This window comes from Hippocampus comes, unplaced genomic scaffold (assembly GCF_001891065.2).
Source record: "Hippocampus comes isolate QL1 unplaced genomic scaffold, H_comes_QL1_v1.1 scaffold254, whole genome shotgun sequence".
Lineage (NCBI taxonomy): Eukaryota > Metazoa > Chordata > Actinopteri > Syngnathiformes > Syngnathidae > Hippocampus > Hippocampus comes.
In genome coordinates, this window is record NW_017805874.1 from 149,153 (window position 1) to 167,814 (window position 18,662).

The 18,662-nt window shown below is 41.5% G+C and overlaps 2 protein-coding genes across 3 annotated transcripts in view; one reads left to right on the top strand and one right to left on the bottom strand.

Moving 5' to 3' along the window:
• The window catches only part of setd3 (SET domain containing 3, actin histidine methyltransferase), an 83,960-nt gene extending 81,310 nt beyond the window's left edge, over window positions 1-2,650 (top strand). Inside the window, 3 exon segments of the mRNA XM_019888837.1 lie at window positions 1,428-1,585; window positions 1,679-1,881; window positions 1,883-2,650. Coding sequence (XP_019744396.1) covers window positions 1,428-1,585; window positions 1,679-1,881; window positions 1,883-1,919 — 398 coding nt within the window. The 3' untranslated portion in view covers window positions 1,920-2,650.
• Window positions 2,651-4,377: 1,727 nt separating this feature from the next.
• The window catches only part of ak7b (adenylate kinase 7b), a 44,551-nt gene continuing 30,266 nt past the window's right edge, over window positions 4,378-18,662 (bottom strand). For both annotated transcript variants that reach the window (XM_019888836.1, XM_019888835.1), the window contains 6 exons: window positions 17,857-17,985; window positions 17,682-17,747; window positions 13,936-14,133; window positions 12,591-12,793; window positions 4,805-4,963; window positions 4,378-4,714 (listed from right to left, as the gene is read on the bottom strand). In XM_019888836.1, coding sequence (XP_019744395.1) covers window positions 4,685-4,714; window positions 4,805-4,963; window positions 12,591-12,793; window positions 13,936-14,133; window positions 17,682-17,747; window positions 17,857-17,985 — 785 coding nt within the window. In that variant the 3' untranslated portion in view covers window positions 4,378-4,684. The remainder of the gene's footprint in view (window positions 4,715-4,804; window positions 4,964-12,590; window positions 12,794-13,935; window positions 14,134-17,681; window positions 17,748-17,856; window positions 17,986-18,662) is intronic.

Below are 18,662 nucleotides of genomic sequence, written 5' to 3' on the forward strand. Positions count from 1 at the left end.
CGGCTGAATAACCACACGTGAAAAAAAAAAACCCTGGACTCACCCCATCCACATATTGTCAATATCACAGCCACCTTATGCAGCATATACAGTATGCAGTTGCATGTGTGCTTATATCTATATTTTATATTTTATATTGCATTCTGTACTGTGTACAGTTCTTTTTCTGAAACATTTATTTTGTGCATGCAATACTTTGTTTTTCTTTGCTACCCCCCGCCCCCCTTCAATTTTTGCTGCTGTGGATTGCAAATTTCTCAGATGTGGGACAAATAAAGGTTTTCTTATCTTTTTCTTATCTTATGCACTATGAGGAAGACGTGCTAACCACTCAAACACCGTGCCACCATTAATAACTATATGTAACTAACTGTATGTAACCTACTGTGTGTGTGTGTGTGTGTGTGTGTGTGTGTGTGTGTGTGTGTCTGTCCACCGTTGTCTGGTGTCTCTGAGGTTGTTACTCATCAAGCAGATTGCACAAATTCATGTTTTGAACCTTCTTGTTGCTGAGTCAGACGGGCTAAACGATGTATTATTTGAGGGCCTTCATTTATTTAATACAGTGTTCCCTCACTTATCGCGGTTAATGCGGACCGGGACCCTGCCGCGATAAGTGAAAAACCGTGATGGAGCGTTGGCTCCCCCCTTACGAATTTTTGTGTAAGTGTATGTGGGTACCAGCATGTTTAAAATAAGTAAACAGTATTTATACTTTACATAATTGACACAAAGACTACAGCAGTACATATATTTACTTCAATCTTCAATTATAAATCCTCATACAGTCAGTAACATTCAGCAGCATTGCCTTCTGAGAGATACTTGAGTTACTCTCACTTTACGCCTCTCTGACAGTGTAGCCGCCGTTAGCCTCCAGCTAGCTGGCCAGTTATCCCCGCGCAGCCGATGCGTTGATGATAAGACAATTAATCGGGCTTGATGAGGAGGAGGCAAAGAGAGACGTGCTGCATTTTATCAGATAAGACCAATCTCCCCCTTTCTTTCTCTCTCACTCGTGCTCTCTCTCTCTCTCTCTCTCTCTCTCAGTCTCTCCCCCCTGCTGGCACGTAGCAAACAACAGTGTGACTAGACACTGATCAGAGTCAACCACGTGACAAGGCACTAATCAGATAGTTAATGACAAGACACAAAGGAAGGTGCTGGGTGGGGCTGCAAAAATGCCCAGCCAATCAGCTCACGGGTTGAATCCACTCGTGCTGTCACTGGTCAACCTCTCACCGGGAACCAATCATGCTTACAGCAATGTAAAAAACCTCTGAGTCATTCTGCATTTTTTTTTCTGAATACAGTACTTTGGAAAAAAGAAAACACGATGTAGTGAAGCCGCGATAAATGAAACGCGATACAGCGAGGGATCACTGTAGTTGTTTTACTCTTGTATTTCTGGTTTTGTTTTATTACAGAAGAACTGAAAGACTGCCTTGTGGGAGACTCTGTCAATAAGATCTTAAACCTGACTAATCGTGATATCCCAGTGAGCTGGGAGAATGAAATCAAATTGTGGACGTTCCTGGAGACCAGAGTCACTCTGCTGCTCAAGAACTACAAGACTACAGCCGAGGTTTTTTGATTGGATTGTTTAAATTTCTAATGCCATGTACCTTCACATTCGAATGCCCGTGTCTGTTGATCACTTCCGCATTGTGTGTTTCAGGAGGACAGTGTCATGCTACAGCAACCCAATCTATCGCCTCACGCTCGGGCGGCGATCCAGCTCAGACTCGCTGAAAAGCAGATCCTGCTGAAATCGCTGGCCAGTGGACAAGCCAAACATGTGCATCTCGAAAAAAAAATGGCAGAGGGCATGCCTTTGCCTCGCTGTGACAATGGTGGCATGGCGTCATCTGAGAATACTAATCGCATACCTTCCGATCATGTTGCACAAGGGCAAGTAGTTTGAGCTGGACAGGTACTGAATGTCTGAATGGAGGGACTGTGTACATGATGGAGATGGAGGCTAATCGATGCCTAGGGCAAGAATAGAGAATCTGCAAAGCAATAATGATTTCACTTCACAACTTGTGACCCAAGAGGACAAAAAAGATATAAAAAAAATAAATAAACGGAAGATGTGGAAGGTAAATCTAACTTTTATCGAAACCATCAAATATGTCACAGCCAACATTGAATGAATAAATTCCACTTCGCTGGCACGGTTCATGCTATTTATTTAGCTCGAAATTGATTTTGTGTCAGGTCAATGACTCCAAAATATTGACTCTCAGTCAATAAAAATAAGTTTGACATCTGTTGTCGTTTTACTTTTTAATTGTGGGTTTTCGGCAGCAGAGTGTGTGAGTGGTTTGCATACACGTTACAATTGCACACCCGGGACCCGAATGACCTTAGAACAGGGGTTTCAAACTCGGGGGCCCTGGAGCCGTTTGTGGCCCGCAGGAATATATCTTTGCAATTTGACAAAGTTTAATGTTGGTGCTGTCCCCACCTCTTTTTGACATGTCGTTGCCCTGCAATTTATGTGTGTGTCTTTTTGGGGGGTTTGTGTGTTTTTTTTTTCATGTATGGGCTATCATAGCTGAGGCCCATGACAGCTTTCGGCGGAATGTAATTCTTAAGTGACAGTGGATGACAAAGGTACCCTTCAACCAGTCACAATCTTGTCTTTTTAAAAAAATAAATAAAAAAGCTTCCATGAAGAGAAAAGTCGTCGACAAAAACAGCCAATTTCAAGAAAAACAGGAGACAGAATGTCCTTTTGCCTATGAACTCATATTTTGGGCGAGTGTGAAATGAACGTCGTGTATTTCACCAGGATGAACGTTTGGGGCAGTGCGCTCATGGACAGCTTTTGAACGACTTTTTTTCCTCGATTTTGGCAGGTTTTGTTTGTCTTGCAGGAGAAAACCTGGCTATTCTCATGGTAAACGAGCCTTCATATGAAGGGGGATAATGGCCTTGCGACTCAAATTTGAAGCGGCATTTTAAAATAGTTCACGCAAGCTGTGATATGAAGATGGGCAGCGAGGAGGCTTGCCGAATGTTCAGTGGGAGGTCATTCCAGAGAGAGGGACCAGCAACAGAAAAGGCTCGATCACCTCTGAGCCTCAGTTTAGTTCTTGGTACTTCTAATAATGTGTGGTCCGCAGACCTGAGGCGCCGGGCAGGTGTGTAGGGGCGGATGAGCTCAGAGAGGTAAGGTGGCGCGAGGTCATTTAGAGATTTGAAAACAAACAAGAGGATCTTGAAAATAACTCTAAAATGTGAGCCAGTGAAGGGATGCCAGAGTCGAAGTTATGTGCTCCCTCTTACGAGTACCGGTCAAGAGTCTTTATTACCGATTTGCTTTACTGTTTGTTGTATATGTTAAAATTGCTCCATGTACAGCAGTTTGTATGCAGCGATGGCTGTTTGAAAGTGCTCTATAAATACAGTTGAGTTGAGGATGATTCTGCACTTTCCAGGCTACAAAAGTACGGCCTTGCCTCCCTGTGACAGGTATCCCAGTAAAGTAGGCAATGATTTTAATTTTACAAACTCAGGGATCTACCTGCCTTGTATCTGGTTTAATTTTCTGATTCGTTCATGTTAGGGTCTGTTATAGTCATTGCGCAACATGGTATGCATGTGTGCGTGGGCATACATATGCACCCATGCATGGATGTATGCGTTGGCTGCTTGAAAAGTAGATAGGTTGGGCACTCCTGGTATATTATTTGTTCTTTAATCTCGAGGGTGGGGGGGCTTAATTCCAAAAGACAGGAAAAAATAATATTCCGAAAAACAAAAAAAATAATTAAACTACACTGAAACAGACCCCCAAAAAACTTAGAGTCCACCCCTCCCAATTGAATGCAATACTCTTCTGCAGGCGGAGGATTTAAAAATGTGAGACCGAAAGTCCTTTTGCTTTGAGTGGAATTTTTGCATCGTCAAAATTCTACATTTAGACATCAAACTCTAAATTGATCAAAGTAAAATGAATTTTAAGTGGTTTGTGTACTTTTACAAAAGAATAATGTCTAAGGTGAATAATGGTGTTAGGGTGGTTCTGTTTGTGACCAACAGGTGGCACTATAGGGCTCTTACTGCAGTGGCACACCTGTTGCTCATTGGATTAGTTAGTTTTTCTGTAAAAAGGACTCCCTGCCCGACTAGTTGGTGTCGGGTCATTGTGTTTGTCATTGTTTGTGTCTGCCTTAGTTTGTATTCTTGGGAAATACATCTTGTCCACCTTGCTCCTCCCTCCTACCTGCTATTTGGGGTCCACCACCACCACCGCTCTTAACAAATGGTGGATATGGACTGAGTTGGAATTATTTCAGTCATCTGCTGCACCAAATCAACAGATGTGACACTGTAGTTTTCATTTTTTTGTGTTTCAGAAAGGAAAGCCAACCCCTATTTGACAAAGCATGTATTCTCAATGTTGACATGCTGACAGTATTGCTATCATTTTGCGAAAAACTCCTGTATACAGTCCAAATTACACCTTCTTGAGCCACTTACAAATAAAAACTATTTTGTGTCAATGGCAATAAAATTCCAGTTTTATTCAAATGTACTTTTGATTGAAATAATTTCAAGAAACCTCTGAAAAATATATTTTTTGAAAAAGGTATAAGGTAAATCCTGGACGTTCTCGGTTACTGCAACAAAGGTTGCCAGTGGAAGACCAGGGCACATCGGCTTCAAAAACGTGTTAGGGGTTGTTCTTTATCAAATACTCCGCCTGAAATGATACAGAGAAAAAAAAATCAAAATTTCAAGGCGAAAAAAAAAAATTAAAATAATACAGGAAAAGTCATTTTATTATCATTACCAAGAAATCAATTGGATCATCTGGCCATACTGAGCCACATGCAATCAAGCCCTGAGACACAGTGGTGATGATGTGCTGCGTTAAGTAGGTTTTCATTGGCACCGACAGAACCTCCAATTGCTGCACTTCCCATTGCCTCTTCTCCTCTAAAGTCTGAGTCTTTGAGAGAAAAATAATGTATCAAATTCCAGATCAGACAAAATATCACAATCATGGATTACCTAACTAAAATTCTTTATTAAAATCAGGCAAAAAGGTCAACATGATATTTCAGAAGCGTTTAATTTTGAAATGGGACAACAGATCTGAATGAAGGTATTCTGGTTGGATACCTGGGGTGCCTTAGTATGGCCGAGACTTTGTCTGTCTGGTTGAGGGATAACTAAAATTCTTTTTTTGACTATTTTTTAAAAATCAGGCGAAAAGGTCAACATGTGATATTTCAGAGGCATTTTATTTTGAAATGGGACATCAGATCTGAATGAGAGTACAGTCCAGAGATGAAAGTCCTCCGGATTTTCCCGGAATTCCGGATTTTCAAATTTTAATGAAAATTTCTCCGGAGAATTGAGGAAAATTTGCCTAAAATTAATCCGGATATTAGTTGACAACATTGAACAAACACGCGTTTCAGTTCGTTGTTTTGCTTTCACGAGCGTAGCCATGTTGTGGCACTAACAATAGTAACAGTAAAGAGATTTTCGTCTCTTTATAAACACACTTGCTAAACCCCAGTGGAACGAATAAAAGACGCCGTGGACAAGACAGTTGTCGTAAAAAATATATTTGGACAAAAAGGAAAACACACAGATTGGCAGAAAAATGTGTACGTCCGACTTCGAGTGTCGTCTCGGCTAGCTTAGCTTAGCTGTTGTCGTGTGTGACGTCGGTTGCGACAGCGCTGATTGGTTGAAATCAAAAGACGCGCTTGTGTACATGTTCGCGCTGATGCACGCACAGCAGAGAGCAGCGGACTACTACTGCTGAGGCGCGCTTAGCTCGAGTGGCGTCGCCACAACAGTAATACCCTCGCTTCGCATTCTCATGGCCTCGCCATATCTCGGAGATTTCAAAATTTCGGCAAGAACGGATGTGTGTGTGTGTATTTTTTTCACAGTCATACCTCGGTTTTCGACCATAAAGCGTTCCAGAAGGCTGTTCGAAAACCGATTTGTCCGAAAACCGAAACCACGCTCTTTTTAAAATAAAATCTTTATTGAACACGTCTGCTCACAATGGAACACTACACGAAGAAGCGTCACTTCCTCGTCGACCCAAGGAAGCGTCACTTCCTCGTGTAAGGAAGGGGAGAGGAGTCAAGTGGCGCATTCAAGTGCGCTCAGTTTGGTCGAGAACCGATTTTCGGTCGTAATCCGAGGCATAAAAAACTCGAAATTTTTGGTCGAAAACCGATTTGGTCGAGAACGGAGACATTCGAAAACCAAGGTTTGACTGTAGTCTGGTTGGATACCAGGGGCGCTCTAGTGTCCCCCAGACCTGGTATGGTTTAAGGATAACTAAAATTATTTTTAAAAGATTTTTTTGGTTGATTGATAACTAAAATTCGTTTTTTAAGATTTTTTTAAACATTTGACAAAAGGTCAACATGTCAGATTTCAGAGGCCTTTTATTTTGAAAGGGAACATGATCTCAATGAGAGTCGTCTGGTTGGGTACGTGGGGTGTCCTATTATTTCCTGGACCTGGTTTGATTGAGGGATAACTCATTGATTTTTAAAGATTTTTTAAACATCGTGCGAAAAGTTCCGATTGTCATATTTCAGAGCCCTTTTACTTTGAAATGGAACATCAGATCTGAATGAGAATAGTCTGGTTGGGTACATGGGGTGCTCTGGTATGTCCTAGACCCGGTGTGGTTGCGGGATAACTAAGATTAATTTTTTTCAATACTTTTTTAAATATCAGGCGAAATTGATGTGGAATAACCATTGACTTCATTTTCTTCAACCTGAGAATTCTTCTTGGCGCTGTTTTATTCTCCCTGGGTAAACTCATTGTTGCCCGGCAGCTAAGAAATGTCTAGATAATATTCTAAAATCCAACCCACTGACGTGCGTCCACTACTTTGAGTGCTTTTATTTTGAAGGTGGCCAACGCTGCTTGCTGGCAGCAGATTACCGTAATGCACAGTATTCACAATCTCAGTGGCAGCTCACTTGACTTCACTTTTGCGAGTGCAGGCTGGCTTGACCGCAGTTGATTTTTACCTTTCATATCTTGAAATTTATTTCATAACAAGAGGCAATATTTTCCGGTTGAGACATTTCGCAAATTGAAAATTTCGTATGAAGAGGCGTTCGTAAGTAGAGGTACCACTGCTTCGAAAAATAGAAGGCAAGAGGGCCCGTTTAAATTTATTTATTTTTTACTTATTCAACACAGTAAAACCGATCAGTCATTCAATCAAGTCATTTTACATTGTTCAGATAACGTTACAGGTATTTTGAAAAACTGCTATGCAAGGCTTTCTGTGAAAGGGGGTCAGGCAAATAGTTCCAGTTTTGAGGTGACTTGCATCCCTTCATCCAGAATAGATCTGCACCTCTCCTGAGCAGCAGCTAAATGTCATCATCATATTCAGGACTAAACCAAAAGCAATCTGTCGTAAGATGACCATAGTTGAGCATCATTCAATATGTTCACATATTATTCCTGAGCACGAAGTAGAAAAAAATGTATCTTTATTCTCTACAGCACTGGTGTCAACCTCAAGGCCCGGGGGCCAGATGTGGCCCGCCACATCATTTTAAGTGGCCCGCGAAAGCAAATCAACGATGACAGCTTCCATGATACTTGCTGAAATGTGTACTAATTTCCTTATGTAATAAATCAGTGACATATTGAAAGCATTTTCTTGTTACCAAACCCCTCATTACATTTACTTAAACAATAGTTGAATAACGCATTACTCTTGACTTCTTAATATACTGTAGTTTCAGTTATTATGCGACAAAATTTAGTTTGACACCCCTGCTCTACAGCAATTCTCCATCCATCCATTTTCCGATTCGCTTTATCCTCACAAGAGTCGCGGGGGGGTGCTGGAGCCTATCCCAGCTGTCTTCGGGCAGTAGGCGGGGGACACCCTGAACCGGTTGTCAGCCAATCGCAGGGCACACAGAGACGAACAACCATCCGCACTCACACTCACATCTAGGGACAATTTTGAGTGTTCAATCAGCCTGCCATGCATGTTTTTGGAATGTGGGAGGAAACCAGAGTACCCAGAGAAAGCCCACGCAGGCCCGGGGAGAACATGCAAACTCCACACAGGGAGGCCAGAGGCCATGACCTCTGCACTGTGAGGTTGACGCAGTAACCACTGGACCACCGGGCCGCCCTAGTATATTTTGTCTGTAATATATTTATGTCTGTGTATTTAGCAAAGCTTTATTCTGAGGTAGTAGTCCTCATCACTCACGTAATCTCCATTTGTTCGACAGTCACAATTCTAACCCTGCGCACACCCCAACACCGCTCTTTGAAGAACATTGCAGGCAATGTCAAATGTTTCAGTATGTGCCGCGTGCCGCAAAAGAATGATGGGCAGCCTCCACCCTTTCACTTCCTGTCAAGGGAGGAACCATTTAGCTTTTTTTTTTCTTTTCTTTTCACAGGCAGAGTCTTTGGATGATCGTCTGCTTGAACTGCTTTCGTTCACCCTAAGTATGGCTTCGTGCGGCACTTGCATTAACTGCATCCTCACTCAGAGGCTTTCCCTCCTAGAGGGACGTATATCCTTGAGCTAGAGTAGTATAATGCGGTAACCGTAGATGTGGCGTACAGTTAGCGTGGGTTGTAGCCAGCCTGGTAGTCCGGTTAGTATTAACCCCAAGCAGCTTGCTAATCGCGGTGAGCCTGTTATGACGCACAGCAATGCCATTCCACCTCGATCTCCTGGCTTCTGCACTTCAGTTATTGGTGACTCCATCACCAGTCACATTAATCTTAAAATCCCAGCCACAGTGTATTCCTGGGGTCACAGCGCCCGACATTGAAGCTAACCTTAGGGATCGGGAACGCAACAGGTCTAGACACCAGCGAAAATCTAACAACACTATCTACTATGATATGGTGATACACGTCGGCTCCAATAACACAAGGATTCAATCAAAGATCACAAAGAAGAAGAACATAGAGAGTACTTAAAATGAGTTGGCATCGAGTAATTGTCAGGTTCAGCAGATTCTTCAGTGTCTGGCTATCGTTTGCAGCAAACATGTTATGATTTCGTCTAGGTTACATTTGGTTTTGTTCCCTCATGTGCCCTTTTTGTCTGCATCTGTGCTCGTCAACCGGGTCCCTTGTGTTGAACCAATCAGCTCCCCCAACCCTTTGTGTCTTGTTTAGGTGTTTCTCGTTGTCTCGTCACTTGGCTTGCGTTTAATTCCCTGCCCTTCTGTCAGTCTTTGTTGGATCATTGTAAGTGTCTGTGTGCTCCTCTCATGTTTTGTTTCTGTCATAGGTTTTTGTTACTTTGGTTCCTTGTGGTTTTGAGGACTTTGCTCAAGTACTTCAGTTCGTTTTTTTCCAGTGTACTGAGTATTGACACACTACACAAACTGTCAGCACTGTATTGATACTGTGTTAGTCACCCAATAGTGACCCCTGCAGTAGTTATAAAATCATTGCAGGTAAAGAAATTCCGTGTTTGTGTGAATGCTAAACTGAGTTGGTATGTAGCGAATTGGAGTTACAATTCAGAGTTACAATTTTTAACTTATGTAGAAATGTTTTGTTCACTGTTAAACTATATGAAATAAAAGACAAAAAAGTGATTCGTTTATGAATATTTATTGAGGAATGAAAGTTTCTGGAGTGTCTTTGTTCCAAGGTGATTTCTCCTCAAAGAAACCAGCTCCCCAGCCTAAGAAAATACTCTTTCACATGGTACAGATGGCGATGGTGAGCAGAGAGTTTTAAGTGCAAGTTGATGCAGATGTGGATATGTTTTCTGGTTCCATTTCCAATATTGTAAAGGGTCTTGGTTTCTGGGTGTGTTTGCTTCTGCCGGGTAGCGTTGGACTTCAATTATAGAGTCAGCTCTTCACTGCTTCACTTGCCTTTTGTTGACTAACAAATCCAATTTTTAAAAAAAATCTGGGATCTAACAGTGTTGCCAGTGTCATCACACTGAGTGAGATTCCATGCTGCAAATAGTGTCAGCCGATTCCTCAGGTTTTCAGCCAGATGTTGAGCAGCTGTTGATGTCACTGTTGTGGCCTGACGTTGAAGCTCGATGTGGATCATTCTCATCAAGGGAATGACCTTCGACCCAGAGACCCTTTTTTCCTCAGACAGTTCTCTTGTGGCTTGGTCAAAAGGGGCAAGAACCCTGAGCATGTCTTCAATGATCTGACATTCTTCTGGACTCAGTGGAGTGATGTCAGTTTTTAATGAGGCCAGTGACACCCAGACTGCCTCCTTCTGTTCAGTCATTCATTCAAACATTTGGTCGGTACTGTTCCATTGTGTTGGCACCTCACGTAGTAATTTATGGACCGGTGTTCCCAGCTGTTGCTGTATTTGAGTGAGCTTCTCTGTCGCAGTCACGCTCAATCGAAAGTATGTCACAAAATGTTGTGTTTTCTTGCGTATTTCCGTTATTGTTGGGATTTGATCACATAATTTTCTCACAATTAAATTCATGGAATGGATAATACAAATGGTATGCTGTATTTGCAGCATTTGAGCACATGAAACCATGTTTGCTGCTGCATCAGTGACAAGACACCTGACCTTTCCCGCTATGCCCCACTCCTCCATGAGGTTCCTTATAACCACGGCAATGTTTTCTGCAGTATGTTTCTCAGGAAAATGCTGCACTCCCAAGACTGATGATTGGAGTTCATGGCTTTCTTTGTCCACATAGTGGCCAGTAACAGCTAGATATGCCTCCACATTCATAGACGTCCACATATCAGCTGTTCAAGTAACAGCAACAGCGCTTGGTAGTCCTTTTTTTGTTTTCTCCTTTTCCTCCTCATATCTCTGGCTCACCAAGTCCTTGATGGTCTGAAAATAACCATACAAATCCCATTACACCAATAAAACATAGTTATATAGTTAGTACAAAAATATAATAACATTTCTGAAACATACCTTCCTGCTTGGTAGAGCATATGAGGGCAAAATAAGCTTCAGGAGCTCCCTGAATCCCTCATTTTCAACAAAGCTGAGTGGCTGACAGTCGTGGATGATCATGTTGACCACTGCCTCATCCACTGCTTGCTTGTTAGGAACTGCAAGCCAAAAGGAAATATCTTGTCAAAAGCTGAATAAAAGGACTGTAATTTTTACAAGTACCGTATTTTCCGCACTAAAAGGTGCACCTAAACGCCTTCCATTTACTTCAAAGCTCACAGCGCACCTTAAAATCCGATGCGCCTTGTGTATGGTCATTACAGTAATATGTCAACTCCAAAATGGTTCCTTGGTAGAGACATGCTTACAACACAGAGTTCAAACTTAAGGCGATTGGTTTCGCAGTTGAACAGGGAAATAGAGCAGCGGCAAGAGAGTTCAACGTTAACGAGTCAATGTTATAACTTGCTGCTGCTTAAGTGAACTGTGTCGCTGCTTTATTAAATAAGTTTTACTGACATCTGATCATCGCTATATAAATCAGGGTGTAGTGTAGTGTTCTGTTGGCATTTCCTTGAGCGTAGCTCTATCTAGTGGATGCATTGTAGATTGCATCTTATAACGCGGTATAATGAAAAAAAATTACAAAATAGGCCATTCATTGAAGGTACGCCTCATAATCCAGTGCGCCTTTTAGTGTGGAAAATACGGTACACAAAATACATATCAAGTAGACATCAGGTGACACAGTGGGGTGATGGTTAGCACTGTCGCCTCACAGCAAGAGGGCTGGAGGTTCGATACCAGGCCTGGGGCCTGTCTGTTTGCATGCATGTTTTTTTTAAGCGCAATTTTTAGAGAGAATTTCAACATACCTGGGGTACTCTCACGAGTATCCACCAATTCTTCATTGCCATGCCGAGCTCTATAATGCCTCTGCATTGATGAAGTGCTCTTATTGATGTAAGGTAGCTCTGTGGAGCAAAGCCGACACTTCACCTACAATAACATAAAAAGTTAATTTACCTGAAAACAATTAAAACCTCTACCCAGAACAGAGCAAAAACTAAGGTGGAGCATTGCATTCACTTGTTAAAAAATGGACACCCTATCTCATGATTTTGAGATCAGGATCTCGTAATTATGAGATAAAATGAGTAAGGCAGCTGTAAGGCTCTATATATGACTATCATATATATCATAGGTGATATATATGTATTCATATATATCACACTTGATAAACTGATAAAGTGAGTGCAATGCGCCACCGTAACAAATAGTATGTAACAGTAAACAATGCTCAAAGGAGAAAAAGATTTACCTTGTTTGTCGTCACAAGATCAAAATTATTCCACACTGGGGAAAACTTCTGAGAACGATCCATAATTTCGCAAAACTCCATCCAACAAACCCACATGTTGATACAGTTTGTTCCCTCATAAACACACTTTGGCGTGGCACATCCAAATGATAAAGTTCCTGTATCGGTCACGTGATTCTTTCTTAAAGCAATACACACACCGATACGGGGTTTAACTCTTGAGCTCTCTGCACAGTGCTGACACACCAGTGTCGCTCGTCCCATCACTACAACATGCACAGTGACGGACTGCATTCAAACACAAATCCTCTCCACGAAACATGGTGAATTCCAGATCCAAATGTAAAGGAAAGCCTCCTACCCACATCTCCCAATGTGCAGATCTCTGCCTGGCCTCCTCCACCTCCCTCTGCTCCTTATTTGCCTTGTTAACGGTCTCTGTTGGCTTAATCCCCGCTTCCTGTATCTTGTCGTTGCTTTGGCCGTAGTTTCTGGGTTTACCAACTCTTTCGCAGATTGCATGCATTAGCAGTGGATTGCCAGGTGTATTGAGACTGTTGATCCCTGTCAAGATTAACAAAGGCCACATTAAATCAGAGGAATTTGGAGGAAATTATTTTATAAGAATCGGCTGTATTTACTTGGAAATCGCATGAGAATTACAGAATGCCGTGATAATAACAGTCAACAAGAAGCTGTCAAACTCATGCTTGGAACTTTTGTAACATTGGCTATAGCTAAAACCACAAGGGTGTGGCAGAGATAGTTGTGAAGTCACGCTACATTCAAATCTCTACAATGAGAAACATGAAAACTAGCACTCTAATTCAGGAGTCCACTACATTGTTTAAAAAAAACACCACCAAATTTCAGCATGAAATGATTGAAGAGAAGCAAAAAAGTTTGACATTATCTAGTGTCCGATAATACTCCGCAGTGTTATGAGATTGAATGGCAGTTGCTGGTCATTCAAGGAGGGGAAGCAAAATTGTTTCCAGCCTCCATCATGAATGTGTATTTTTGGTTATATATAATTCCAGCCTCCAATATTATTGCGGGGAGAAGCTCTGGGCTGCCGTTGCTTGGGGAAAGACCAGGGGCGTCATTTTTGTCGCAGGCCACATTGTACCATAATTTCCAGACTATAAGCCGCAACTTTTCTCACAAGCTTTCTACGCTGCGTCTTATTTAATAAAGCGGCCTATGTAACGATTTTTCTATTGGCCACCAGGGAGCGCTCAAGCATAAAAGGAAGAGTGAGACATGTTGACATACACACAATATCATGTGACAAGGTGGGCACCTGCGGCTTATAGACATGGTGCTGCTTATGTGTGTACAAAATATTTTTTCCTTTAAAAATGTAGTGGGTGTGGCTTATAATCATTTTCTCAGTTTAATCATTAAATATCTAGTCTTTGTAGTGTATTCAATCAAACATAGGTTGAACATGATTTGCGAATCATTGTATTTTATTTATTTTTTTATTTATGTTTAACACAACATCCCAACATCATTGCCAATGATACCATGATATCCTGTCCTATCCTTGACAGACGAAAACTAATTGAACTTGATTTCATGATGGCAAGGATCAAACATGGCAGCTAACTAGTGGCAATTTATTGACAAAAAGCCAAAATAAATTGTGACAACACGGGTGCACCTCAGTGCATGGCTTAGAAAGTTTTGAAAAAGACTGTTACCAATTAATAATGGGTTGATATCCAATTCCTCAAAGTAATTGACCACACTTTCTCCTTCCATGTTTTTCTCTCTGTATTTGGCCAAAAGTTGCAGGAAATGCTCTTGCTCATATTTGTGTTCCTGCACCAACTTCTCAGAGATGTTAATCACTCGATCTTTCAGATAGGAATCTAATGCATCAAGCCACACAACAAACTCTGCAAAACAGACACACAAAGGCAAATACGCAGGGGAAAAATGGAAATATTAGTAAATCACTTCATAGATTCACTATTTACAGTATGTGCACACTGTAGATGTGTTTGCGTGTGCGTGTGTGTGTGTGTGTGTGTGTGTGTATATATATATATGGGCGGCCCAGTAGTCGAGTGGTTCGCACGTTAACTTAATAACCGGGTTCAATTCCGGCTCCGGCCTTCCTGTTTGGAGTTTGCATGTTCTCCCGGTGCTTGCGTGGGTTTTTTCCGGGTACTTCAGTTTCCTCCCACATTCCAAAAACATGCATTGCAGGCTGATTGAACACTCCAAATTGTCCCTAGGTGTGAGTGTGAGCGCGAATGGCTGTTCATTTCGGTGTGCTCTGCGATTGTCTGGCAACCGGTTCAGGGTGTCCCCCACCTACTGCCCGAAGACAGCTGGGATAGGCTCCAGCACCCCTACGAACCTAGTGAGGATAAAGCGGTTTGGAAAATGGATATATATATATATATATATGTGTGTGTGTGTGTATATGTATATATACATATATGTATATGTATATGTATATGTGTGTGTATGTATATGTATATATACATATATATGCAGGGGCGCACAAAATTGTGGTGTGGTTTTCAAATGGGATGCTAGTTGGTGGTTATTTGTTTCACTTGACCACAAGGAATCTCCATCATGTATAACATCTGGCCGTCCACAGTCTCTGAGCGAACCTCGCAAATTTTATGAGGTGAAAATAAAATGCACAGATGTGCTTCTTTTACTTTGATGTGCATGTCAGCAGTGCAAAGGCAAGAGCAATGACTTGTCTTCGATGTTGCCAACTTATATTTGATATAACGGGCTTCATTCATGAATAAATGCGTATGAAAGTTAATACTCTGCGCACAAGTTGAGCGTATAGGCAAAATGATGATCAGATCCATGACACATGTGTACCGGCCAGTTTTCATGGCACCACTGTGCAAATGTTGAATCAAATAACTCATTCTGAATGAAATCTTGTGCACGCGGAGCTGTCATTTTTATAACCTTTGTCCCTAATTCCCTATAAAAGTTGCAGGAGAGGTTAAACACGTTCAGAACTTTGCCTAAAATCTTGAGCCTACTTTAAAACGGTGCGTTTAATCAGAAAGCTTGCTGAACAAAAAAACTGACAACATATAATATCCGACGATATCCATTCTGAATTCATTTAATATCCACCTCATTTTAACTTATTTTTAATAAGCCAACCACTTAGCGCCACCCATGGGTTAACTCGAGAAATTCATTATTTTTATTTACTTTTTACTTTTTAATGTATTTGACGCACAGGGTCTGATGGAATTAATCACAAAGTATCAGGCTTGGGAAGGATTGTATTGCCATCATAGCCAGTACTGATAGTGTTGCACACCAAAGCTAAAACCATTGAATACATGAAAAAAATAGATTGGATGTTGTACCACAAGGAACAAATGGTTGGACGATGGGTGTAAACTGCAGAAAATGTCATTCGTGTGACTGCAACAACTAAAATGTTGTGTGTGTGTGTGTGGGTGTGTGTGTGTGTGTAAAACCATTGAATACATGAAAAAAATAGATTGGATGTTGTACCACAAGGAACAAATGGTTGGACGATGGGTGTAAACTGCAGAAAATGTCATGCGTGTGACTGCAACAACTAAAAAGTTGTGTGTGTGTGTGTGTGTGTGTGTGTGTGGGTGTGTGGGTGTGTGTGTGTCTTTCACAGTTTATTATGCGGAAATTCCTAATTTAAAATTATTTTTGTTCTTATGAATCAAGGTAGTTTGACATTGTGCATCTTGGGCAAAGGATGCGTGTTTGACGGGTTTTTTTCCAATGGCAGCTCAGTTCTTATTTGTGCGGTTGCATGCTCTGAAGAGGTTCAACATTTGTTTGCAGAATACTCAGAATTGATGAATCAAAGATTTGTGATGCAAAAATATGTGCATACCTATGGTTCCAGAATGATCCTGGTACGTTGTCACTGTATTAGAGACTTTTCTTAACTTTCAAGCAACAATTAAAACAAAAAAATCAATACTGGCAATGCCAACTGTGCTCCTCATGTTAGCATCAATCTCATTTCCTGAGATAGTGGAGGGAAGAGAGGATTTTGCCGCATGTGTGTGTTTGTGCCCATTAACTTCTGTCCGGAGCAGTTTTTGGGGGAAGAGGGGGTTTGGATAGGATAGAAGCACGCGAAATGATACGCACCATATTGTTCAACATTCCATACATGGTGAGAGTTGTTTTTGTAAAAAATCAGTGATATAAGTCACTGCCCAAAATGTTCTGAGTTCATTCACTGCAATGGGGTATTGTTCCAGTCATGACGCCAGAATGAATCATCCAGACGTTTTTGTTGTTGTACTCACACATATTTTCTGCAGCTGACTGATTCCATGGTTTGTTTTTCCGAGACTAAAAATACATCCAGAGGCTATATCAAGACAGAGGACAGTATATTTGACAGAATTAGCAAGCAGAAGAGTAAGGGTAGTTGAGGGGGCACAAGAGCAGAGCAAAAAAAGCATCCGCCTCTTTCGAGAGCCAGGCAGAAAAAAATAAAAATAAAATAATAATTTCATTTCCTTTGAAATTGTGCCTAATTTTTGGCATTTTATACATGTCATATTTGATAAAAGTAGCTTTTAATCTAATGTACTTCATCAAAAAAAAAAATCTAATTCCAATGTGTCAGTATACCAATTTGCCAATACACAACTTTGCCAGTGCCCTTCACAGCTGCTTGCAGGTCTAGTTATTAAGGCCCGAGCAGCGACCGCTTTGAGGCCCGTATTGTTTTTCGAGGCATCATTCTTATTGGGGTGTGAGCAGATACCGCTGTGTGGTCCCTATTGTTTTTATCTTCAGGAGCTCTGCTGTATTTTGTCATTTATTTTTGGCAAATATGTTGTCCTTCGTGTGTGGACTGTTCGCCGCGTTCTGGCCATGACATTTGTCGAGTGAGAGAGGTCTGTGGTTGATGGTTGCACCTTCTCGGCAGCATGTGTGTATCAGCATCGATTTTGATGGGGGACTGTCAGCGCTATTTGATTGTCGCCAGTTAAGCGCCTCCGCGCTTGTGTTTTTTGTGCCTGTGATGGGGAGCATTTTTCACAGCCCCGTTTTCGTTCAGCGGAGATGTCAGCGCTCTTGAACAGTTGTTGAGCGTTGGTGAGGCCGGATGGGTGGCTGGTGGAGCTAAACATGAGGAGAGAGGAGCATCGGCACCGGGCACAAATGTGTAGTTGGAACTGTGTTTCGGAGCTTGGAATTGAAGCAGATGTTGGCGGGGCAAGAGAACTAAACCAATTTCACCAACAAGGTGTACGTCAAAATAATTAAGATTGTATAATTGCACGTTTTTATGTTCAGGTGTGTTATTTTATGTTAAATGTTCTGTGAAGCGCTTTGTTACAGCTGCAGCTGTTGTGAAAACGCCAGATAAATAAAGATGTATTGTTTTATATTTAAGCAACTATATTTTCCCACTTGAATGACTAGTTCTTGGTGGTCAAACCTGGTATTATCTTCTTGTTGCAAAGGGAGGTCAACGAAGCTTTCTCGTCTGGTTCATGCTCATCAACTAAAAAAGAAATACAGTTAGATACATATTTTATGAACTGTGAAAATGTGTGCGTGTGTGTGTGTGTGTGTGTGTGTGTGTGTGTTATAATGATCTTTGACTTTGTTACCATGGAAAAGCTCTTTCGCTTGGTCATATGTCTTTGGAAATCCATCCAGTACAAACCCCTGGTTTTTGCAGGGGTTAGACGTTAGTTTGTCCGTCATCACCTTCACCAATAACTGATCATCTAAAAAACCTAAGGGGCAAAGATAGAATTTACAAAATAAAAATCTCATTTTAAAACTCTGGCGAGCATATGAGTCAATGACGTAAAAGTTAAAATCCACAAAGCAACTGCAGCCACTAATAGCACCTTTAAATTATGCTTCATTTGCACCCGCATTTGCACCATCTTAATGTCCTCTTCACAAAGGATATTGCGCGAATGACATACGAGCGCAAACATGGCTACAAAGTTTGATAGCTAAGTTGAGTTTGCACCTGTTTAATCCTCTGATTGCACAAATGGCAAAGAATAAAAGCAGGCTTTACACCAAGAACACCGTGGGAGAACAATAACAGGAAGAAAAAAAAGATATCCTTTATTGTCCCACACTGGGGAAATTTACAGTCTACAGCAGCAAAATTGGGGGGGGGGAAGAAGAAAAAAAAGTGTTTGCATGCACAAAATAAATGTTTCAGAAGAGAGCTGTACACAGTTCAATATAAGTGCAGTATAAATATATATATAAAAAAAAAATCCTCGTCTCACCCCTCGGGTGGTGTCCATCCCTCATTCAGCTCGGGTCCTCTACCAGAGGCCAGGAAGCTTGAGGGTTCTGCGCAGTATCCTTGCTGTTCCCAGCACTGCACATTTCTGGACTGAGATGTCCGATGTTGTTCCCGGGATCTGTTGCAACCACTCATCTAGTT